Source organism: Sander lucioperca, chromosome 20 (assembly GCF_008315115.2).
Source record: "Sander lucioperca isolate FBNREF2018 chromosome 20, SLUC_FBN_1.2, whole genome shotgun sequence".
NCBI lineage: Eukaryota > Metazoa > Chordata > Actinopteri > Perciformes > Percidae > Sander > Sander lucioperca.
Window position 1 is genome coordinate 10,018,297 of NC_050192.1, and position 25,973 is coordinate 10,044,269.

Genomic DNA, 25,973 nt, shown 5'->3' on the forward strand with positions numbered 1-25,973 from the left:
ATTTTTCAGCAGCTGGTGAAGTGAGTCAAGACGAGTGGTTCAGAAGACAGTGTGGTGCATTGTACACGCATACTGTACGGTGTTTAAACTTTCTTTATGGACATTGTTTTGCAATGTTTTATGATGCATAGAAACCAGCAGACAGAAATACAGCTGTTACTATTACAGATAACTTAACTGCAGGTTTCATGCAAGAGTTACATCACTGTTATCAGATGGGACATTTGTAACCATTAGATTTACTAAATCGTTTTTTAAACATTTGTGAACAAACAGGCTGGAGTAGCTGCTGTAGTCATGCAAACTAACACTGCAAACAGGTAAGCACAAAGACAAAGGCAGACAGTAACAGATGCGTGAAAGATAGATCGAGAAGCAGAGACAAAGGCATGCATTAAGTGTAGATCATCAGAGGGTAAATCTAATTACATCCACAATGACAAGAAGGAAAATTCCAGTTACTCATCATCTCATCTCTACCTAATGTTATACTTACTATACTCTATAAACAGGCTTTAGCAAACCTTTACCATGCACATAGCTGTGCTTACACTGCAATGTGCAACCCTTAATATCGTTTATCATGGACTAACATGTTGTCTTTGTTTACTTTAACATAACACTGGATGTGTTATGTTAAAGTAAACAAAGACAACATGTTAGTCCATGATAAACGATATTAAGGGTTGCACATTGCAGTGTAAGTAGGTTAGAACCCAGGGGCCCTAAAGATACTGTCTGGTTTCAAACTGCCAAAGAATTATGACAACATCTGCTGCCTGAGAGGGAGACAGACAGTGATGGATGGCCAGGTGTGTTTTGCTTGTGTGCGGAATCTCTGAATACACATGCACACCGTATGTGCACATTCACATGCACCTGCAAGCATACTGGATGAGGCATTGGGTAAATAAGCAATGCATACATCTGTGACAGTTGACAATTTTGAATTTACAATAAATCAAAAATGAACACTGCAAAATTCACAAACACACAGGTGCACAGGTATGCATGGCATCACTCACACACACACACTCACACACACAGACAAAAACACACTAAGTTGTTTGTGATGGTTCACAGTTTAATACCTGTCAACAACTTCCATATAAATGTATTTCCAGTTGAATAAATAATCCCATCAGAAGAGATAAAGATTAATGATGTATTTATCATCCAATGACAAGAGCTCCATGCTGCATATTAAATATCAGTATCTATAATGCCAATGGAAACTCCTCTTTGGTGAGATTACTGAACAGTAGGAAATATAATGCCACTTCACTGTCAGGAAAATGAATGCTCCATTCATAAAACATGACATGTACCAACAAGTTGAACAGATACCTTCTTTAGTCAAGAATTTTAACATTTTAATATTAAAACACAAAAAGAGCTATTTTCTTTAACACACTACTATATTTATCATGACTGAAAGACGTGCTACTCAAGCTGTGAATAAGCTTTAATCATAATATATGTCAACACTTTATACCTTTAGGCCAGTAAGATTGTAATTCTACAAAGATAAAAAAGCCCATCTTGCAAGTGTTCGGCAACAAGCATGTGGTTTTGTGGTTGACTGTTAAGTTTTGCCGGGGAATATTTTGATGTTTTTTTTTTTTTTATTTCACAGGCCAAGCTTATATTTTAAGTTACTTTAATACATTTACTGATTGTTTGACTTCATCTAATTTTCTAAGCTATGTGAAGCTATCCCTCCCTGTCTACATTTCCTCCCGCATCAACTGCTGTGTTTGGGCTGGGTCTGGGTGAAGGAGCCGGGCTGGGCGATGCAGGGGTCTTGCGCCCAGCGGGGATTGGTGGCAGGATGGGCTTGATGTCGGATCCCGGACGTCTATCAGAGGAGGGTGACATGGCCACAGCTAGCTGATCCGTGCCTGGGCAGTGGGCTTCAGGAGTTTGGCCTGATGCCATGAGGTATGAAATGGGAATATTTTATTTGATACAAGCACAGATATGGAAACACATCAATACATTTTTAGAACTTAATACAGCCAGTTATCTTATCATATAATCAGATGTTTTGGTGACTGACAGTAAATACTAAACTATACAATGAATGACAAGTGAAAAATAAAGATATATAATAACTTAGTATATATGAAAATATAGTTTGCATAGTTTGGAAAAGTGTTAAAACCTAAAGCAATAATTAGTATTAAGCAAAGTATTTGTTAAACTGTTTTTTCCCCTGTCCTCTAGCTGCTTATAAAATCTCTCCTCTCTTTGGTATCTACATATAACAACACAGAAATACCCTACAATGATAAAAACAAAACAAAAAAACAATAATAACCTTTGAGTGCTTCCAAAGTGTGTCCCTGCACAGACATATCAAGCGGCTCCACTGAACCAGACAAGCCCGTGGCTGAACTGGGCACAGTCAGCGCTGAACTGGCGCGAGACTCATCCGAGTTGCTTGTAAAAGGAGTAAAAGACAAACCACAGAGGGTGAGGTAAAAGAAAACAGACAAGGAGAGAAAAGGAAGAAGGAAGTGCATGTAGTGAGAAAGGTGTGATGTGTGCAGTGAAACAAAAATTAGGTTGTTAAAGCTACCAAAGACAAAGTAAGAAAAACACAAAAAATATAGTGAGAAGCTTCTGCTAAAAGAAAATTTAGAAGAATGTGCTTTTGGAAGTTTTACCATCATGCCTGGAACACCAAGAGGGGCCACCAGAACTGGAGATATTGACAATATGTTTGACCACATGCTACACTATCCATGTCCATGAGACATTCATTTGGGGATGACAAATGGTACTCAATAAACAAACAGGTATAGATTTTTCTTATTGAATTTACGCATAAAGAATAGTCTATGATGCAAGATGCATACATACGCAAGCACACATGAACACAAACACACAAACACAAATCAGAAATACAAAAGGATCTTCTGTTACTGTATGTGAGGACAGACACACACAAGTAAAAACACGTCCCTATTAAGAGAGTTGCCAACAAGTACATAGATGTCTGGAATCCTCTATAGAAATACTGAAGGGCTGAGTAATGCTAACAGTACATACTGGGGGCATGTATCACTTAGACCGCGTTGACAGAGCTTGTAGATTTTCAACAAGTTTGGTGAAACTCGCCTTCTGAGAACATGAACCCGAAGGGGAACAAAATAATTTTGAATGAACACATACTGTGTAACATAGTCTGTATGTATCTTATATACTGTATACTGTATATTTTCATTAGAAAGGAATGAAATAAATTGATGCTAATTTGTACAGGTAAGAAAAACACATAACCACACATACTATGTCAATATTTGATTAAATCCATGTTTGTGCAGTACGCCCGTTTATTAAGTATAAGTGTACACACAATGGGACCAAAAAGCAGCAAAAGCTATAAACTCTTGAGTGACTGTATATATGTGTAAGCAAGTGTGTGTCTGGGCATGTGTGTTCAGATTTTTCCCCACATGGCTTGTACCAGTAGAATGAGCTCTATAAAAGTGAACATACTGTATGTTGTAAAAACAGGCCTATAGGGAGTAACTCTCACCTCATCTTAAATCAAAATGCTATTATTATGAGTTTAGAAACCATAAAGAGTCAAACTTTGAAGTCTGTATATAAATCTCTTAATCTCATGAAGTAACATCTGGCCTTACTTGTGACTTTTGTCTGCAAGGGGTAGAGTGTGAGCACTTGTAAGTTTATATGCATTTGTGTGTGTTCTTACCTGTTGTCCTCACTTAAATGGGTATTAGGCTTCTGCAGTGATGATGCTGCTGTTTGTGCAGAGCTGAGGTAAACAAAAAAGAGGTAAATAAGACTAAATTGAATAACTCTTCTTTATAAGTACAAAGCATTTGGAAAAGCAATTTCACATTCAGATTTTTCCATTCAAAATTGGTGGAGTCATAACAGGTGCTGACAGGTATATTTTGGGACAACTGAGAGGAGAGTGCCACTACACAAGCCCATCGTTTTAACAAACTCAGATTCAAATAATGTGGCCACCTGCCACTTCACCTCCAAGGTCAAACAATAACCCAAAACAAACCATCAAAACACAATAAGGACAAGTGCACAAATTAAACCAATTTGGCCCAGCTGAAAGTGCCCACTTAAAATTAAGCACTGGTGTGAGGTGGAGTGCATGCTACTTATAATGAACCTTTTGAAGAGCTGGCTGTAGACCCCTGGACTCTTCCCCACTACTGCCTCTCTCACCAGCTGCTCACGCCTCCTGATGGAAGCTAGCTCCTGCAGAGGAGAAAGGCGGAAATAAGAGGAGTAGTTGAGAAGAAGTGGGAAGGTGAGAGGAAGGGGAGACAAATGGGAATTGCAGGTGAGAAACAGGAGTTTAAGTGGAGGGTGATTAAAGGGGAAAGGAGAAGGGGGAAAAAGGGGAGGAAAGGGAGTGATGATGTATGGCAGTGAAGAATAGAACATGAGCGAGCATCCTGTCCGAAAAATTGAGGATTATTTCCCATACATTTTGTGTTACAGTCTAGATGTCTATTTAACATTCACTTACAGTCTTCATTATCAATACATTTTTCATCAGATATCTTGTAACTCACAGCGGGGCTATTCTGAGGGCTGAGCTCTGCATGAATCTTGGTAAAATAGTTTCTGTAGGACGGATCTGAGGGGTCAAGGACTGTGGCAGAGTGTGATGCCAGTGTGCCGGATCCTAACCTCGACAGGGGTGGTGACGCAGGCTTCTCCTCTGGCTCGTTTCCTAAGAGAGACGAGACAGATAATTCAATACTGTGTAATACTGTATATGTGGTTATAGCATACATAACTACACGAGGCACATGATGCATATACTGTGTATGCATGCATGTACATAAACAGAGAATACACTACTGTATGTAGAGCATGAAAACAGATTTACAGACATCATTTTCCTGTTTAGACACCGCCAAATCTAACTTATGGGCGAGTTGAAGGGGCGCTCCAGCGATCTAGTATTGCACTTCCATACAGTTAAGGGTCAGATTAAAAAAGAATGGTAAAAATTGATGCAGTGTAATTTATGCTTATATTTTTTAGTTCCTAGCATGGGTCAAATTCCAAAAATGCAACCAATAGCATATTTTCACCAGACCCTTTCTATGAAGCCCTCTTTCCGACTAGGAAAGTGGGAAGAACCTCACCAACCCTGAGCTCACAATTCAACATGGCTGCTCTGAGCATCAACAGAAGTAAAAGATGATTTTTCAGTCAAAGATCGTCTACACTAAAGATAGCGCATTTCAAGCAGCCCCAATGGTATAAAGGGGCGTGGCCTCGTTTGAACGTGTAGGGAACGTTGTGTGGATGAATGAAAAGTTATATTTGAATAATTTATTAATATGTCCTTTTTAGGGCTGTCAATCAATTAAAAAATTTAATCTAATTAATTACATACTCTGTGATTAATTAATCGAAATGAATCGCATACATAATTAACGGTAATTATTAAAAAAAAGGTACTAAACAACAGTCGGTGACATTAAAGAACGGCTTGTTTATTGCTAAGGCCATATGGTCAAAATTAAATGATTTAATAATAATGTATAACAATAACAATAACTTATTTCACTAGTAAATTGCTGTTGAATGACAAAAACAACCACCAGATGGGAAATGGACATTTACAATAACTTCAAATGCACCACGAGGCTGTAGTTTACCAGTTTCATTCTGTGTTGTTTCTCCGACGGCAGCTGCAGATTGTTACATACCGGTGTTGAATCCTCTACAGTAAAACACAGTCAAAACTTTACACCGTTTAGCGTTAGCTGTCAGCATTGTAACCGTGTTTAATCCAGCTACTAGCTAGCAGTAGGCTAACGTTAGCTGCTGTCGAGTATAGTGTTAACTAGCTAGTGGTAGGCTAACGTTAGCTGCTGTCGAGTATAGTGTTAACTAGCGTCACATGCAGCTGTGTTTGTGTTGCCTGTATCGTCTGTTTCAGAGCATCAGAGAGAAGCGCAGACATATCAGTGGCACCAGATTTCAGTAGCCAGGGTTGGCAGGAAGAAGATTTTTACAAGTTAATGTTCCACTTAATGATCCAGGCAGCACATTCGCCAGTCCAGTGGTGGCTAGAACGGTTCCGGGTCAAACGTCAATATGGAATGGATTAATCTGCGTTATTTTTTTTAACGCGTTATTTTTTTTAACGCGTTATTTTTTCTCAGATTAATTAATCAAAATTAACGCGTTAATTTGACAGCCCTAGTTCTTTTGCTAACGTTAGATATCTACACAGGTAAAATACATATTTAGCATCACGGAGATTAGTTTTGTTTGGGCGTTCACGAACGTTAGTTAATGTTAGCTTCTCTGTGTTGCCAGATCTCGCTAGAGTTTGGTCCTGAGACAGAAACAGGTCACAAACAAAGTTCATTTTCTCCTGATGTGTCCTTCTGAAAAAATGCCTTGTTACTGTCAGACTGTTTTGGAGATATGTGGCTTGTGAAGAATGGGTCCAATATTGATATATTGACTATGGGGCAAAATAATCGCTCATAATCTGTGTTCACATTCACTTCTCCCGTTGGAATCAATTCACACAGACCTGCCGCTAGTCTCCCAAAGAGGTGTGGCCATGGCGGAGCCCACGTGACACATATACAGGAAACTAATCTGAGTTTGGGCGTCTCGGTTCTAAACCGTCTCTGATACCGTTTTTAGCACCTCTATCTTATTTGTGTCTCAAAATCAGTCGTTCACACAGTACCGTCCATATTCTATCTGTGGACATGTTGCTACGGTGTACTGGCAAAATACCACATCGTGAGTTGGTTTTGCCAACAAAGGTGAACCTGGCTAGAGTTCCCACCAGCCCGTTAAATATAATGGTTTTCCGACTTGTTAGTGGAACAGAGTCAACTCGACTGCACTTTACACATAGTGTTTTGCATCAAACAATTAGGGCCCTGAAGCTTTGAGTCTGCTAATGATGATCTTAACAAACAAACACATACACACCAGTGGAGGTGTTGTCAAGGGATCCTCTGTTGTTTTCTCCTTCTTCCTCTAGCAACAGGTACTCCTTAACTACATGCCTCAGTGTCTGATAGGCTTCTTCCCAGTCATCTGCTCACACGCTCAACGCATGCACGCACACATACACACACACACACACACACACACACACACACACACACACACACACACACACAATCTGGTTGTGAACAGAGCCAATGCATCTCCCATCAAACAGTAATGAATCAAAGATATGGGGATGATGACCTTAGTGTAATGAGGCGCTAGCTAGCAGTGCATAAAAGTGATGAGGTTCCGCACTCCCTGTATGTTCATCTCATTAAGAAACCAGCTAACATGTCTGAGTGCTTTCATGAGGGAATGATAAACACAGCTATTCTGTGGCTACGTGCCCTTAATACATGTGGTAATTGGATTGAAAGGGTCGTATATGGATTTTAGTGCATTGTGTTAAATTTATCTAAGGCTATACCAATGACACTTGGACTGCTCTAAGCCAGGGTAAGGCCGGGCATATATATATTTTTCTTTTTTAGCTCTGTGAGGCACTACAATGACAAACTGCCAATCACAGAGTGCTCACAGCAAAGACAACACAATTACTAACATAATATCTAAAAGTTAAATAAGTAGAAATAACATTTCTCCCCAGGGAATCAATTAAGTGTTTTCATAGTTTAAACATTTTTTGTTGAAAATGATTTGTGAATATTTATAATAACACTTTATACTACAATTAAATATTCATTAACTAAATAGTAAAATGGATCTAATTAGCCATTAGAGGATATACAATTACCGTTACACATTACTCAAGTACAACATCAAACAACATGAATAAATACTTTCCATGTCACAATCAAAAAATACTTGAATGAAAAAATGCTTCCTTGCCGTACCACAGGGAATAACATTATCGAAGAATCCAAGTCGTTGCCTGTTGGTATTGGCGTATAGCTCTATACGTGACTTTGTCATGTCGAGTTGTGGGGGGGTATAGAGACCATGGCTTTTCAGGTGGCCCATGTACTTCTCCACCTGGATGGGGATGAGCAGGATGTATCGAGGCTCAAAGTAGGTGTTCTTCAGACTGAACACACCCTGCGACGATAGACAAACGGTTTGCAGTTCTGTTCCAATGAGAGTTTGATATTCTCTTTATTGCAACTTTGAATTGTATTGATTGAACATGTTGTCACATTTATTGCAAAAATGATAACTGCACCTTTTAAAGGATCCTATGATGCTGGTAAATTCTCAATCTCTGCTGTCTGTTAATCTACTGGCTTTATTGACCACATATGGTATTGGCCTGCTTGATGTACTCTCAGATAAGAAGTTTCCATACACACCTCTAGCTCCATATGCACACAGCAGGCTAGTCCTTCTCTGGCTACATCTTCTATGGCATCTCTGGTCAGACCGTAGCTGTGACCCCCGTACTGCATGGTTTGGATAAACTTACCCTACAAGAGAATTTCCGGTTATGAAGGGAAAGAATGAGCGACCATTTTAGTGCACTACTTTATTGCCCCATTATTCATCATGGTTACCACAGTTATGAGCTTAATTTATTTCCTAAATTGGACATACTATTTGACATATATACACAACCCCAGCATGTTCTGTCAAGTTTAACAACCTAAAGTAATTTGCCCACCTGTGAACTGAACTTTTGACCTGGTGATCAGGGCAAAAATATCTCTCTTTGTTACTTCTCAAACATGCCCCCTGACCTTTTGTCTGCCAGCTTTTTAGGGCAGTTGTATACGAGGAGCATGGTCTATAACACTAAAATCACTCAGACAAGTAATTCTTGTTCTTCGGTTTGTGGTAACAAAAGTGAATTCAGACACATAACTAGTTGTTATGATTCCCATGAAAAAGTTATCTTGTATACATTATATTACTGTAATTTAGTAGCTGTTAGTGCAAATGTAATCTTTGTGTTTTTTTAGGTGTTGATTTGCATCTCTATTTTGACTGGTTTGTTCCATTTAAAATTGCAGCAGTTAGAGAGCACAGACTTTTAAAAAGCAACGTTAAAACTGTCAATTAAATGGCCACATGTGGAGCCAGAGGCAGGAAACTGTATGCCAACAAGACACTGGTAATCTAACTTGGCTTTATTTTGTTAAGTTTTACCCTGATTAAAAAAATGTCTCAACTCTGTCCTCGCTGCCTTTTAGAACTGCATAAAGTATGACAGACAGTATAATAATGATGAGAAAACGCTTTAACTGTCTCACTACGATTTAATTTAGTCACTTTTTACTGATAATTTGCATAAGATACACTATGTGTCTCCTCAAGATACTAATTCAAACAGGAATTAAAGCTCCCTCTCCCTCCTTTTTATGTCCCTGGAGCATTCAAACACTCGTTTACAAGTCTGATGCTACTTAGACGAAATAGCACTGCAGGTGTTCCTTGTGTTTACATCACAGTAAGGAGTATAATAAGTACCAAGGACTGCTGATTGGGGTTCATTTTGAAGGACCACAATAAGTGGGTTCAAGAGGTCATGATTGCATAGTTACTGAGAAGCACATGTGAAGGGAAAAGGAGTGAAGAGGAAGATGGCAGATGACACATGAAAGGTGAGAGCATGAAGAGTAAGAAAGCGAGGACAGGACAGCGATAAACCAAGTAGCTGGCAACAGAAGAATGAAGGGTAAAGAAGAAGAATGGACAAATCAACTGCGGGGCAGGATGGGGGAGGAGGGACAAACTGTTAACCTGATCCACTTCCTCTCTTGGGAGTACACAAAAGGAATCAATTCCAGCATCAAAGGCATGACTGTGTAAATCATTACGTGACCCAGACCTCTATCCATCATCCCCCACCACTCTTACATAATAGGCACCTTGACAAGAGGGACAAGATGGAAAACAAATGTGTCCAAGACATCAGACCTCAGCACCTATGTTTCTGACTTAAGGAAAAAAGTTGGTGAAATGAATGAGATCCAGTAGCTGTTGATTAACAAAAATACAAACTGATCATGTAAATAAAATCAGACCCTGGCAGTTGCCGACCCTCAAAGAATTTTTTTTTGTATTTTATGGAATTTTGACCAGTGGCTGCATATTGATGGTATTATTAGCTCTCTGTGTCCTTGTCAGTTGTCTCATAACTTGCACTGCAAATGTTGAAGGAGATGCTGTGATAAGTCATCCTTGAGAAAATGTAACTAATTGGCTATTAATTAAATGTTTAACACTTTATCAAAAAAGCTCAATTTAAATAAATGTATCTTTGTTAATTAAAATATCAGCCAGTTAAAGTAAAATTAATCCATTCTAAAAAAAAACAATTATCCAGTGAGTGAATTCAATTTGAAACTTGCTGAGGGAGTTGTGTGAATCAAGCAAAAAAAAAAGAAAAGCTTGTGGTAAATATTAATTTGTTGCATGATTTAAGACACTGAGTGCACAAGATTCATGTGAGTGCTGAAAAACCTTGAAATATCAAGGGCTGTGAACGCACCATGTGAAGCATGTTCTGAAAATCTTCCTCATTGACGAAATGGTAATCAATTCCATTCACCTCTGTGGAGTAGGGCCCCCTAGTGGTGTGAGAGATTCTGTGGACACACACACACACACACACACACACACACACACACACACACACACACACACACACACACACACACACACACACACACACACACACACACACACACACACACACTTCATGTAGCATATCTAGCCATATAATTTATGAGGACTTAGTATGTGAAAAAAATCTTAAGACCTGCAACCAATAAAGAGGACCAGTAGGGGGGCTACTTCAGAATATCTGACCTATTCATGAATATGTATTCAGGAGCAAATGCTTCCTTTTTTCCTGTTAGTAATATGTATTTACAAATGTATTTCTATTAACACCAAAGGGTTGCTAAAACTAAGTGAGTCCCACTGAGAATCACCACCCCAATTTGCAGATCTGTGCGGCTTTTAGCTCATTGCTTTGGTTCACCAAACCCCACCGTGTAGTTCATATCATGAGCAGCTGTTTGACTTCTAAGGCAGTAAGTACAAGATACAAAATAGAAAACAGATCAAAATAATTGTTTTACTTGTCACACCACTAATGCTATTACCAACAGTATCTTGAGATTAGATTTATTTTTGAAAGCTTTACTGTTCCCGTTAACAAAACTTGTTTTACATATTAAATAACCGTTAGAGGGGATATATTATTTCAACATTCAACGATTATATAATGTGCATTTCTCAGTTTAATCTACTGAATTTGGTTATTTATTTAAGTGCCAGCGCAAGAAGTGTTATCTGACAGTACAGAATCTCTGAATAAGGACTCTGCATGCGACCATCACGTGTGGGTATGTGTACAGATGGTTTGAGACTGACCCATAAGCAAAGTAGTCGCTCAACTCCTGACACAGCCTGTGAGCCAGCTCCCTCTTCCCACAGCCTTGTGGACCGGTCAGAACCAGCATAGGATATGGAGAGTCTGCACTGGGCATAGTACTGCTTGAAGACACACAAACACAAACACAAACACACACACACACACACATTTCTGACACAGATTTTCTTTACAAGTACAATCTCTCTGAGATGAGCAAGAGTTAAGTATATTAACCCATAAAGCCAGAGCACAGACATGAAAGCCACTCCTGCAGTCAATACAAACAGGAGCCTTGTGGGCAATATGGATGTGCTCTTTCTAGGAAGCACAGAGGAGAATAGTAAATTGACTGTAGCTGCAGCATTTTATTTGCTGATGATGGATGTTTTAAAGAAAAAAGTGCTGATGCATGAACATTTTTTTTTTCTTTTAGAGAGTAGATAATGTGAGCAATAGAGAAGCACTGCAGATAAAATGCTGCGCAGGTTTGAAAGCAACTTTCGTGATAGTTACTAATCAACACATTTGATTGTAAACCTTTTTACATCGACCTCAGTCAACATTTTGTATTATCCCTTTTCCTACATTAGAATTAATAGTTAACATTATTTTAACTCAATCCGCTGGGTGGTTTAATCTTAAGCTTTACATTCAAGAACAAGGCAGAGAGATTTCAGAGGTTAGGATAATAAACAGTACTGTATATTTGTACCAACCTGTCATAGAGCACCTGAGGCTGCATCAGCTGATAGACCAGGTGGGTCATATGATCCCTGGCTGCCAACACATCCAAAGGAGGGTCATACTTGTTTACTGATGTCACCTGGGATTTAAGGTAAGTAATCAAGTGTCATATAAGCAATTATGTATCCATGGAAAATATAATAGTTGAATTCAGTTGGTGGCATAATTCTAGCTTGGTAAAAAAGGGATCAGGCATGTTGAGCCACAGTGTTTGTGGTGTTAAATTGCAACAGTTCCTCTGGTCATGAAATTATTTATTATGTTCATTCATACCTTTTCTTCTGCAGTGACTTTATCTTGGTCCAACACAGTCAGATGTTGCAGGAGGAAGACAACTGCGAGTCTGTAATCAGGTTGCTCCTACCAATTACATTCACATTGCATACAGTATATTACAAAAATGTACGATGAATCTATACTTAAAGCACAGCCTTTCATCAACTTTCAAAAGCCATATACAGATGGAAGTCATCATAGAGCTTTGAGTGCTTACAGGCTGGGTACAGAACACATGAGGACTAGATGCATAAAGATGGACCTCTGTCATACACAGTATATCTCCACACATGAAATAAATACTTCTCATAGTAGAACCATGTGGTCAATGAAGGGTTGGGTTACCTGTACAGAGTTTCCCAGCAGGTTGAGGTCCCTCAACAGGAACAGATCATGAATGTGTTTGCACTCCTGAATTTCACTGATCTGAAACAAAATTACAGTTTGTAGTTACTAAAATTAGAAACTTGTTGAGCATGAAAGTCTATGACTACTATTTTGTCAAACTATAATTTTATTATGTATTAGAGTGTACTCGTATTGGAGTCCGCTTATTATTTTGTCGACATTTCATAATCTGTTAAACCTCTGTGCTTGGGCTAGTTTTACTTGTATGTGCGATGGTACAGTGCATTCCTATTATCAGTAAATTTGTTTTTTTGAATGTTACTCTCATTGATGAGCTTAATTGCATGTAAGATTTAGGCTGTCATATTTGTGCTGTTCAGCAATTTTTCTGAAGTTTTGCTCAGATCAATACCAGGTTTTTCTCCAGATTTATGGAGCCCAGTAGGTGGAGATTCTGGAGGCCAGAAAGACTGGTTATGCGGTTCAGAGACAAGTCGAGAACCTGCAGACTCTTCAGATTCTCCAACCCTTCAATCCTCTTCAGCTGGTTCCCCCTCTAGACACAGACAGGAAGAAAAAAAAACACATTTAAAGAGGTAAGTACATGATGAATTTGTACACATACATAAGTGACTTCAAACCCACAGTACTACTTTGTTCAGTCAATGGTTCCCACTAATAAATATTAAGGACATGCCATGGTCGCTCTGCATGGTGCCTGAACCTTCTTTGCCCTTAGTACTGAGTTGAGTGGCAGGCCTGCCTCTCTCTGCTAAACCCTGACAGGTGAGGACTGACAGCCAAACAGCTGGCGAGGTGCTAGCGCAGCACGCTAACCAACTAAAGAACCAGACCTGGGCACTCCTCCCTTGTCAGGGTCCCCAGCCTGCTTCTTACTCCATTCCACTGACTGGAGCTTTTATCTATCTGTCTGGCCACACCTCGTCCTGCTCTTGCCAAGCATGTTGGCTGGCAGAGGGCTGCTGTCAGTGGGGGTGGGTGACTGCACTGGTCTCTGGAAGCTCTAGGTCGGTGCTGTGATGGGCTGGGAAACAGGCAGGCTGACAGGGTTGTGCTCTTTAGGGAGCCAGCATGTGAGGAAGTGGGGTCAGGAATGGGATTAGATGGATGCTGGATGAACAAGGTATGAGTGAGTGTGTGTGCTGAACTTGGTCCAGGCTCACTCAAACACCAGCAGCTGGTCCCAAAGCAAAGCTCCAGACAGGGGCAGACACAGCCAGACCGATGGCTGCTGACAATGAGGAAGCACTGATAAAGGACAGAACGTGCATGTGTGCACACGTGTACAGACACACACACACACACACACACACACACACACACACACACACACACACACACACACACACACACACAGAAAAGGCCTGCTGTTGTACCATATGGTGATTCTCAAACAGGGGGCCAAGGTTTCACTGAATGTAAAAATGCAGCCAAAAACAGATACATAAAGAGAAAGCCAGAGGGGAGACAATAGAGAGCAAACATAAATAGGTAAAAATGTAGCATACATGAGGTAAAATACTCTGAAATAGCTCCTACTGTGTGTGTGTGTGTGTGTGTGTGTGTGTGTGTGGGGATACTAGACAACACATGGAGGGAAACAACCTCCTGCAAAGCAGAGCCATACACGTAAGTGTTTGGCAAAGAAAGACACATTTTCAGATTTCTGTTTACAATTCATGCTTGTGAGTAAGTGATTGAATGTGCTGTACGAATGTTTGTGTTGTGTTCATATTTCTGACTGTAATAGAGTAGGACCTACAAGGCAAAGGTGTGTGAGAAGCACAGGACTGTCCAGGCCGCTGATCCTAGAGATCCTGTTGTGTGCCAGGTTGAGATGGGTGAGCTTGCAACATTGCTCAAGACCACTGATCTCACTGAGACAGTTGTCTGAGTATGGGAATGTTAAGAATAATACAAAAGGGGGAAATGCTGCTGAACATAGTGCGTTTCTTAAGTATATTTTCATAGACATTATCATATATAGGTAAAGAAAAAAGCTTTAGGGTTTTGAAAAAAATAATTGAGTGTGTGACTGAAAGAGAAAGAGGCAAAGTCAAAGACGTAGGAAGTGTGTGTGCAAGTTGCACATGGATAAATGTAAATGTCTCTTAGTAAGGATACAGCCCAGATCCAAATGACTAAGAGATGAATAGGCTGACAAATCCTTCATTTTTGTCATACGGTTGTGGGATAAATTGACCTCCTGCAAAAAGAAAAGCAGCACACTATTAACAAAAGTCATGAAAGTCTTCAGTACATCTCACTAAAGAAATTCTCAGAGTGAATCCATAGAGCATGGGAAGGAATTTTCAATTTACTAAAGTTCACTGTCGTTCAAGGGCAGTTAATGCCTTGTAAGCATATTCAAAGAGACTACAGATGGGCTATGGAAATCCATGCCTATCTTAAGGGAATAGCATGAGAAAGTGAAGCCTTATCCTGTCAGCTCAAGGTCCTGCATTACTTTTAGGTTCTTGGGTGGCTGGAATCCAAAGAAGCTGGAGATGTCATTGTGAGAAGCGTCTAGGATGACGAGGTAGGGCATGTGGCTCACACAGGATAAATCTAGCAGGTGAGTAATGTTAGAGTAATTGATCAAAGGATGAAGAAAGCAACAGAAAAGCAAAATATTCAAATCATGTCTTAATTAGATCTCTTTCAAAAAAGTCTGTAATAGGTTTAAGGATGCTTAATTAATATGAGAATAACAAAAAGTAACCTTTAATTTTGTTGTGTGGCAGTTCCAGCTTTTGAAGATGGACATAATTGCATAAAACAGAGATGTCATTGAGATCATGACTCTAAAAAAAAAAGAAAAATACAACCTTAGTTCAACTTAATTTGCCTCAACATGATGTTTTTTTTTTACGATTGCTAACATGCATTGGTCAAAACTGAAGTAGTAAGGAAGCAAAACAGAAGTCTATTTGGACCAAACTGTGAATCATTTTGAATTGCTTTTACACAAAATGCATTCAATGACAACACTTTTTTCAATATCCATGAACTCTTTTTTCATTCATACTCCACCACCTGCAAAACATTATATATCTGCAGCACATTGTTCAAATGCTCTGTTTTCAAAACTGTTAAAAAACACATTCAAAACAGAATGAGGGAAAATTCTGTGCATTTCTGGAGTAACCATATTAAAATATAAACAGAACAAACAACAATCAAACAAATGATTTCAGCTGAAAGAGAAGACGTAAGATGTGATGTTGATGAAAACTAGTTCAGTGCCCGTTGAGGTGCTTGGCCTGTGGTATTGCAGCTTGTAGAATTCATCAAAACCAAATTGTACCCCAAAATTACTTACAGAAGGACCCCCAAACCACTTAATATGCAACTCCCCTGTATACCCTACTACTAACTTACTGATTTACCTGACAGAGAAGGTTGCAGATTCAGAATGTAATCACAAAATATCACAATGAAAATGTGGAGTAATGTGCCCGGGTTGGGTGAGTGGGTAGAGCAGGCGCACATATAATTAGAGGTTTATTCCTCGAGGCAGTGGTCCAGGGTTCGAATCTGACCTGTGACAATTTCCTGCATGTCTTGCCCCTCTCTCTCCCCTTTCTCATATAGCTGTCTTGTCGAATAAAGTTGGAAAAGCCCAAAAAATAATCTTTAAAAAAAGAAAATGTGGAGTAATCAGACATTAGCCTCAGGGACTCATGGCAGTGTTACCCACCTGGCCCGTTATGAGAGCTAAACAGCACATATCTGCATTAATCAACCACCAGAACCGGACTGTGTGTGTGGGCAAAGAGAGAGAGAGAGAGAGAGACGGTGTTGTCTCGTGTCGTATGATCGTTAACGAATTTAACATTTCAGCAGAGAGGTGTTAATTTAAAGTTTAGTGGCTTGACAGTTAACGGTGAAGTAAGGGATTTGATTTGCGGGGGTATTTTGGCGACGGTAATGTTATTAGTTAGGAGTATAGGCTGCTTAATTAACCCGGGGTGAGTCTGATGAAAAGTGCTGTGTCTGCCCGGTTCAGCTCTGAGATTTTCTCGCATTGCACAGCGCTGTGAAGGAATAATCTGAAGCGCCTTTTTTTCAACAGTCGCGATGAGGTGTATTTCACATTTTAGCTGCTTTCTTCGACCCTCTCTGTCTCTGGTCCTGCGCTGAGCTCAGTCAGTGTGCAGTGTGAGAGGGGGAGTAGCCAGCGGCTAGAGCAAAAGCCAACGTGTGCTTCTTTTACCAATATATATTTAACGATATCTTTTGCATTTCTAATCCAAACAACGTCAAACCTGGCACTGCACTTACTCGTGCCCGAAGCAAGACACCTGTCAAGTTTGAAATCCATCGGACTAACAGTTCGAGAGATATGTGCATAACACACACACAGACAGACAGACAGACAGACATTCCTGCAATTTATAGATAGATGCCAAATGCAGGAGAGAGGAAAATGAACCCTCACAGTACTGTACAGATTATATTTTACATGTTGTTGATGTGGTTTTCTTGTAACTATTATTGCAGCCCTCAAATTTCTGGTGAAAAATCATTTAAACTTTGTTTATGTTGTTTATCATTTATGTAATGCTTCCTTGTTGTTAGTGCTTTTTAGGTTAGTGTGTTGTGAGTGACGATGTTTGCCTTTCAGAGTGAAAATTGTGGCCAGAGTTTTAGTCCAACAAGCTTATTTTGAGACATGTAAAGTGTTTTGGTGGTTTGAGTGAGTTTTGGAGGTGAGATTAACTGTTTGGCCAAGATGCATGTTGGTAATGAGGACTGTGGCTTCAGTATGGCCCGATGGTTGTTAGCAATCAATAAAAACAACAACTGTAATGTGCAAAGAGAACTGTCAACATAACAACAACATGACACACTGTGAATGTAAACTGATTTGTCATGGATTGCTTTGTCTTGATAAATCAGACAGTTAACCTGACTAAAAGACATATAATGTAATTTACAAAATTGCTGTCTGTGGAAGTGTGTCTTACAGGCAGGGACAGGTGGTGGTACAAATGTTGCAGCCCAGTGCCAACTCGTCCAAGGTTGGACATACAGCTGGAGACAACCTCAGCAGTTAAAACACCATCCTTCTATAAACATAAAAACATTGAAATGTAGTATTTTAATAGAATAGTGAAGCAGAGTTGACAGCAGTGAACTTTGAGTATCATTATAATAATAATGTAGTTACAAAATTTGAAGACAATATGCCTGAGGCCACTATAAACATCACAGTGCTCACAGCTTCCTGCCACTAAAAGCACACAAGCACATATTCATGCAATAACACACACTTAAGAAGGATGCACATCAATCTAATTGCTGTTAATGCCGCTATCACAAGTTGCAAATAATCAACCATTTGACCTTGCTGTGTTGTTTTACTTCCCCAGATCTCTTGTGCAATGTTACCTGCTTTACCTGTTGCATAAGAGAACAAATATGGAGTTTTATTGAAACTGCTCCATTAAGCCACTGATTTTTTTCTTCAACAACAATGATTGTACATTGGTAATGACAAATTATAGCTTACCGTTTTATCATAAAAAACAACAATCACAAAGTTTATTTCTAAGAAGTAAGCACAGTACATTTAGCTATAGCGTATTACGTTTTACCAGCTAGCTCAACTCAAGTAACGTTGTGCTACTCTTAGTTCTCTTAATACATCCATGCTCTTACCTCCATGTCTTTGTTTTCTTCTAACGTTAGCTCACCGCAGCCGGAAGCCTCTGCCAAAGGAACGTCACTGAGGGACCCTGGGGGAAAGTAGGTAGGTGAGGCTGAGGAAAACTGTTGACTCGTTGTTTCCTTCATTATTCCATAATGAAAACTCGGCGACGAGGGACTGAAGACTGATGAGCAGTTAAAGTGAGGACTTTGTAAAAAAAAAGTCTAAATATCCGTATTCCAGCTAGCTAGTAAGTTAGCTAGCTAGCTTTTCACATGAAGCGTACACACTCTCGTCGCTAGGCAACGCTAAAATTGAGAGACGAAAAGAGTTGTGGGTTATGTAGTTGGTTGCTCTCAAAAGCGACCGTGGCCCTGTGTGAGCACCTGGCATCTGTGAGTGTTGAACAGCCATAAAGCAATTAAAATATTCAAAGATAACACATTGAGAGCCCAAATTACTTAATTTACTTGACATGCATTCCCAAAAGGAAGATGATGCACAAAGCCTAGGTGCGTCCAGTGTAATGACTCTTAAAGGTTTACTAAAACCTGACTAAAACCAAAAGTTTTTTTTTTACTTTGTGATTTTGACCAATTTATAATTATTTCTATATTCAACAATTTGAGGCATTTCGACATATTCAATTTAGGACTGAACTAAAATGAGAAATGTGTTTCGGTTTAAAAAAAAAGAAAGTAAAATGTAAACAACTACAAATTATGCGTGCCAACAGATATAATGCTTGCAACCATGTTAGACAACACATCACAGCAGTCAGGTAAAATACATCCTCTAGTGTTGGTTTTGGATCTGTCTCGCTCATATGACATAAGGCGGTGCATCAAAACAGTGATGACTATGCTGTCATGTGTGAAAGAGGTGTTACTCTGTGCAGGAACTCTTGCCAGCTGTAACTTCCCCCAAAGGAAAATATGACTGTCATGCAATCACACAAGGAAAAACAATGTACAAAATACACAGAACAAGGTTGGAATTTAAAGGATTTATTTTTTCAGTGTATGAGTGTATGCATTAACAAATGCGTGCTTAATTTAGACTAGACAAACATGTCAGAGCATTTATGACACTTAACAACCAGAGGAACAATGAGGATGTTTAAATTTAAAGATTCAAGACTAACACACTTTGATGTTTCGATTTAAATACATTACTTGAAACATAGAAATTACACTAATCAAAGAATGTGCAAAATAAAGGTCCAATGCAAAGAAAAAGGTGATAGAAATGAGTTGAGTTTTGCCTCCAAGTAAAAAAACTAACCTTAATTATATGTTAGGTATTTCTTTCCTGAATAAAAAGAATGGACAGCAGGAGTGGTATGCCCAATATATAAGCATTCTGAACTTGTAGGGGTTATGTGTGTGCAGTGGGATAATAGTATAATAGTGTATGTGACATGACAAAGTTAACATTGTATTAAAGTTTCCCATGTATAACATAACAAAAGTAACTCTGAAGTGCTGAACAGCTGAATGAGCAGGTTTTAGATTTTACACCAAGTGAACATTTCAGAGTGGTAGGCGAACCCCTCAGCAGCTCCATGGTTGTTTTCCCATCGATCCCAGCCTATGTGTCATTATGATGGATTGCTCCATGGGCTTCAGGGAGACCAGCGCCGGGCCCGCTGTATTGACAAGGCTCCCATTCCCCTCTCCTGTTCTCGTTAAGTACTTCTCTCCAAAGTTAATGAACTAAAAAAGGGAGGGTTGCAGGGAGGGAAATGATTTGTGATCGTCTCTTGAGTTTATACGTTTAGTTCAATTTAAAAGACTTGCACACATGTAGTGGGGACAACAAGATTTAGAATTGCATCGTTTCAGTTTATAGAGCTAGTATGACTGACGAAATGCATTCTCACACACATGCCATGACAGAAAAAGTGCGAGTCATTCCACTGTGGTGGGCTGGACTTGAAATATAACATCTGAAATAAAATCCTGTTTTATGAAAGGATGAAACTGAAATCAGCAAAAAAAATATCTTCATTACTGAGTCTCTGTTGTCCAATTTGTTAAAAAAAAAAAAAAAAAAAAAAATTAATCAGCTCACAACTTTCCACACTAGTTTACTGCACAAACTATAAGAAAAAAACAGATAAATAGATTTTAACAGCCATAGATATGATACAATTCTCAGCTAGGGAAATCTATGGGGACCAACCCAAATTGGCAGCAGGCGAAAGATGTGGCCTCATTCAGATAGTCTAATCTGGCATCTGTTATTGCAGACAGAATCAGTGGGCCCATGGGGCTGCCAGGAGAGGAGAGACAGAGGTGTAATTGAGAGCAGCAGTTTAGATCTAATAGGAAAATGAGATGAGATGGGGCCTAAGTTTGGGTGAGTGTCCAAGACAATCGCCGATTATCTGGAGCTGGAGTCGGAGGGGACTGTTGGAGTCGGAGCGCGAGTGCTGCATTTGTTGTGTCTTTTGAAAAGTGTAAATTGACAATATAGGTTACCTTATGACATCTCACTTTAGATTGAATTAGAGTGAGCCAGTGCTGCATACACTGTCATATATATTATATATCTACAGTATATAATCTACATGCCCAGAGTTGGAAAGTATATCTGTGCCAACCCTCGACTACAATGTGTTTCATCACAGAAATGGAGCAGACACACTTTCCATCAACATATTTCACACACATTATGATCTAGTTTTAGATCACGCCTCTATTTCTGTGTTTTCTAACCCAATTGCTAAATATCCCCTGTGCTGCAACTTTTTGCTCTATCATTCCTTACTCTTGCACACAAGACCCAATTATCTGCTGCACATGATCCTGCTAGACAGATCTGAAGGAGCTGAAACAAAAAATGTGTGGGACAGAGATTTCTTGATTGGTCATCATCCCCCCCCCCCCCCTCTGGAGCATGTCCTGTTTAATCATTACACTGTAGTGATCTTCTTGTCCTTGGTCGCCTGTTTGATGGCAGCCTGCTCACAGATGATCTCCTTCAGCCTCTGCAGCCGGATGTTTTGGGTGCTCAGGTCCCCTACACCTGTCTGGCTGCGATGGAGTAAGGACAGGGCATTGATGTACTCCAGCTCTGTGTAGCGAACACCCTGGTCCACCACCAGATTCAGCAGCTCATCTGCAGTGTTGTACAGCATCTCATAGTACTGCCTGAATGGAGAGATATGAGAAATAAAGAGAGAGAAAAAATGTCACAAGGTTATGGATAAAGAAAATAAGTGGAGAAAAAAATATAAAAGGATAGAAAATCGAGTTGAAGCAGGGGAGAGAAAGAAAAAAAAACACTTTATATTCCTCTTTGCATTATTCCAGTGCAGAATCGAAAGCAGCATCAACAACAAGGAAAAACACAAAAGCCATACTAACTGCAGTTGCTGTCAAGCCCAATTTTCTAAAAAAGGACTGAACGGAACTCACCCTGCCACCAATGGGAGCTAAAGATAGAGGGAAAACATTCAGCAGCTACAAACTACTGAGACCGCTTTTATGAAACACTGTTGACAGAGCCAAAAGAAGCCATTAATATGGATTCTCATAAACACAATTTAGACATCCCTATGCAGAGAGCACTGCTTGGCAAAACAGAAGAAGTAAAGTAATGTGCAGGAGAGTGTGTGTGTGATGCAGGACAGACAATTATTCTTTGCTCGGTGGCAAAACATGTGAAATGCCTTGGAGAGAGAGAGAGAGAGAGAGAGAGAGAGAGAGTGTGTGTGTGTGTTAGGGATTGTGTCGGCCAGACAACTACACTCTCAAACACGCACACAGGAACAACAAAATACAGGAACACACTAGAACAGATTTCACCACTATCTGCCCTTGGCTATGGGACAAATCCCATTCTCTAAACACTAAATGTTACACTTCCATGAAGTAGCAGCTATTGGTTTCCATTCATTTCTGTACAATATAAAAATCAATAAGGTGACTCTTGAGCTGTGTTGTGTTTTTTGTCAATATTACATTGTTGTTGCGTGGGAATTCACTCAGTTAATTGATGTACATTTTGTATGTAAAGGGATGGAAACCAATGGAGGCCTGTAATTAAAACGTCACGTGCATTGTTTGCAAAATGGTAAGCCATGACGTAAAGTAAACATGATTTAAAGTAAACTTGCTAAAACGTGTAAAACCACTGGTATGATATTTCTTCCTCTTTTCACCTTTGTGCAAGATTGAAGTTGTTGTGTCGTACAGCGTGCTAAACACCGCCTGGAAGTATTTTTACACTTTAAAATCTTTTTTTCTTGTGTTTTACACAGGTAACTACAATCATTGCTTGTTAGGCTATGACTGCTGCAAAAACTTGGGTGATCTAGACCCACTACTGTGTCGAACACTGTGTAGACACAGACGGAGGAATAAAGCTGCTGCTGCTCTGCTAACATGATGCTCACGCTACTTCTGTGTAGACATGGTCTTAAAGATCCCCATGTAACAAGAGTAACAATATATACATTTTAATGAGCTTGTGTCTCTGAGTGACACTGAATATACTCTGAATGTAGCATTAACGGGCTACCTTGGCCAAAGGCAGCTCGATGGTGTTTTTTGCCCCCAACGGCTCCTTCCAGGCAGTGCTGCGACCGCTGCCTCCAAGGTACCTAACCCTAACCTTAACCCTAACCCTAACCATAACCATTGCCTAATTGACTTCAAGGCAGCGCTGCGATCGTTGACTTCAAGGCACCTAACCCTAACCTTAACTCTAACTCTAACCATAACCAGTGCCTAATCCTAGTGCCTTCCAGGCAGCGCTGCCTGGAAGGAGCCGTTGGGGGCAAAAAACACAGATAAACCCAAAGGCAGCAGTAGCCAGTCACTCAACAGCATTGACTTCAAATCAGTGGGAATGGATTTCAAATTCCAGTGGGAATAGATTCAAATCTTTAGTCCTTTCTCATATGGTGCAGTGAAAAGACACTTTGGTAAGAAAAGATATTTTTATCTCATTGGTTTAGCTCCATAACCCATCCAAGATCCATTCCCTAACAAGGCCTTAATGAGCACTCGGGGAGATTCTGTTCCAAGGTGTTTTATGTGCTGTCATTTTGGAGATTCAACAGTAGAAAAAGATCTGAAAGAAGTAATGGAGGGGTACAATGAATGAGATGGAAATGGATATATACAAAGATAGGGAAAAAGAGTGATGACTGAAGAGATGAGTGAGGAAAAGTGGTGCATAATATCTCTTTTTTGGCCTTCCCCTGACAAGTAATGCCCTTGGTCATCGAAGCATTTGCATTCTGTCTTATTCTCCATGCTGCTCTCAATTTCTCTCCAAGGGCTTGTTCATTTTTCCATCCTTGAGCTCATTTCATGAATACGCTTGTCAATATTGATGAGGGTCACATTGGTTTACTCCTTAACCGTGGGCAGGAAGAAAGGCGAAGGAGCGGGGAAAAAGATGGGTCCCACATGTGGTTTGATCTCATAATGCAATGTGCCGTGTATTTGTGTAAATGTCTAAATGTCTGTGCTGTTGAATGTGCCCCTGGTTTGTATCTGTTTGTAAATGCACAGTATGTGTTTAAGTGTTGGCCCATTTACCTCAAAAACACAGCAAAGCACCAGCTCAAAAGCATTATTATTTCATTCCCTAGACCCAGCCATTCACTGCATGCTTGAGGCAAATCATCTCGTTATGTGATCCAATGGGGAAAAACACATACTGTATAACTGGAAAGAAAACATTTCTTTTGTTGAGGAAACCGCATTAAACAGAACACTACCCTCATTCAAATATCCATCCTCGGCTCTCAATGGGAAGCAGCTCAGCAGAGGAAAGAAACTGTTTGAACAGAGCAATAAACAGGAGTAAAACTGCACCTGGTTACCTAAGACTGATTCACTCTAACTTTCTAAAAAGGCATAATTATTGCAAACATCTGTGCAGCCGATGTGTGTTAAGTATTTGTGTATACAGTTTGATTTGTTGTTTTTAGTTCTACAGTTATTTGCTATGGTACGTGGGTCCAAAGACATGCAGTTAGGTTAAGTTGAGAGTCTAAATTGCCTGTGTGAGTGACCGTGACTATATGTGTCAGCCCTGTGATAGATTGACAATCTGTCAAAAATGTATTTGCCTTTCGCCCAGTGTGAGCTGGGACAGGCTGTGGGTATTGTGTACAAATAATGATGGATGAACATTTAAAACCTAAGAAAGTAACTATTCCCAGTACAAATGATCTCCAAGTTTTTGTTGCTGAATTGTGTAGGCTGACTGAGTGGCAAGTTTGTAGGCTCAGCTTCCCGTTTCAATTAAGAAAAACCCTCTGGTAAGATGAGTAAATTATGCACACAGTGGGAAATTAACAACAAACATCATCTGCCGAAAACTGAAATAATAACTGTGACCACTTTGATGGACACAAAAATCAGTTCTAAAAAATAATTTTTCTAATACAATATTAAAAGCTGGAAAGCTTTGGAATTCATCTGTTGATGCAGCAGCCAAGTAAAAGGAAAAACAAGCAACTATCATTCTTGGCAGTGATGCAATTAGGAAAAATCCCACTCATGATTATTATAACTGGGGTACTAAACCCACTGTGCAGTTTGTTGTCTGTTCTGTAGCATCTAATATCAAAACAGAAAAGCTGCATCCACAGGAAGACAGTGTGCTAGACTGTCAACTAGTTGTTTGTGTGTGTGTGTTTGTGTGTGCAAGTTGTGAGGACAGCTGGCAATCTGGCCTCTATTCAGTATGAAGGGGAGGAGGGCTGGTTCAGAAAGAGAAAGTGTAAAGTGTGTAACTGTGTGTGTGTGTGTGTGTGTGTGTGTGTGTGTGTGTGTGTGTCTGAGTGATGTATGTTAGTGTGTGCTGAAAACACTTTCAAACAGTTCATTACCCAAGCAGTTGGAAAGCCATTTGCCAAACAGGGCTGTTAATAAGATTAAAATCTCTCAGCACCCCACCATCAAGAAAGAACCCCCAGTGACACACACACACGCTAACACACAAACATACACTTCTTTTTATCAGTTAAAGACACAGCTTGTTAAAGAAAGCAGGATTCTTTTCTTCCACAAAAGCAAAGTGAATTGTTGTTTTGATTGCCTTCTTCCGTAAAGTCTCTCTCTATTTATGGCCCTCACTCTCCCTGTGTCTCTCTTTCTCTCTCTAAACACACACATTTTACCAATTTACAACTGCTTTCACCAACACAAGAGCAGTGCTTTAGTAATCAGTGCGCGTGTGTGTTTGCGTCAACATGCCTCCGTGGTGCACTATTCTATTACATTTTAATTAGCCACCCACCTCCCTTTCCTTGTATACAAAGAATATTAAGTACATGTATAATGCAGGGATGCAGCATAGGGCAGACAAATATGTATAAGAAACATTAAGGAAAAGAGGGAAAGCGGGAGGAAAAAGACAAAGACGAAAGAGAAGAAAATCAAGAGAAAGGCAAGAATCAGCACAATTCCCCCTCATTTCCGGCATTTACAATATTAAGACCATTACAGGCTGTCTCTGTCAGCGTGTTTGGAACAACATTAGTGGGGGAGAGATGAGGAGAGGAAGGAGGAGGAGAAAGGATGAGAGACT

General features: G+C 39.7%; 2 protein-coding genes across 5 annotated transcripts in view; both read right to left on the reverse strand.

Annotated features, from left to right (window-relative positions):
• Window positions 1-1,620: 1,620 nt before the first annotated feature.
• lrguk (leucine-rich repeats and guanylate kinase domain containing) lies at window positions 1,621-18,729 on the reverse strand. 4 transcript variants are annotated; one of them, XM_031313669.2, is made up of 21 exons: window positions 18,428-18,729; window positions 18,158-18,166; window positions 17,734-17,835; window positions 15,486-15,567; window positions 15,231-15,331; window positions 14,888-14,969; window positions 14,526-14,653; window positions 13,155-13,298; window positions 12,740-12,820; window positions 12,392-12,478; window positions 12,091-12,197; window positions 11,374-11,496; window positions 10,484-10,580; window positions 8,346-8,459; window positions 7,893-8,094; window positions 6,976-7,083; window positions 4,572-4,732; window positions 4,163-4,251; window positions 3,725-3,787; window positions 2,321-2,442; window positions 1,621-1,928 (listed from the first exon to the last, which is right to left on the reverse strand). In XM_031313669.2, exons 1-21 carry the CDS (start codon window positions 18,560-18,562, stop codon window positions 1,714-1,716), a joined length of 2,352 nt encoding a protein of 783 aa, XP_031169529.1. In that variant the 5' UTR covers window positions 18,563-18,729; the 3' UTR covers window positions 1,621-1,713. The 4 variants fall into 4 exon arrangements, with proteins under 4 accessions (XP_031169529.1, XP_031169528.1, XP_031169527.1 ...); XM_031313668.2 differs by having other exon boundaries at window positions 11,374-11,493; window positions 18,113-18,166; XM_031313667.2 differs by having other exon boundaries at window positions 18,113-18,166.
• Window positions 18,730-19,407: 678 nt separating this feature from the next.
• The window catches only part of exoc4 (exocyst complex component 4), a 118,384-nt gene continuing 111,818 nt past the window's right edge, over window positions 19,408-25,973 (reverse strand). The window contains exon 20 of the mRNA XM_031313356.2: window positions 19,408-21,571. Within this exon, the coding sequence (XP_031169216.1) occupies window positions 21,334-21,571 (238 nt within the window). The 3' untranslated portion in view covers window positions 19,408-21,333. The remainder of the gene's footprint in view (window positions 21,572-25,973) is intronic.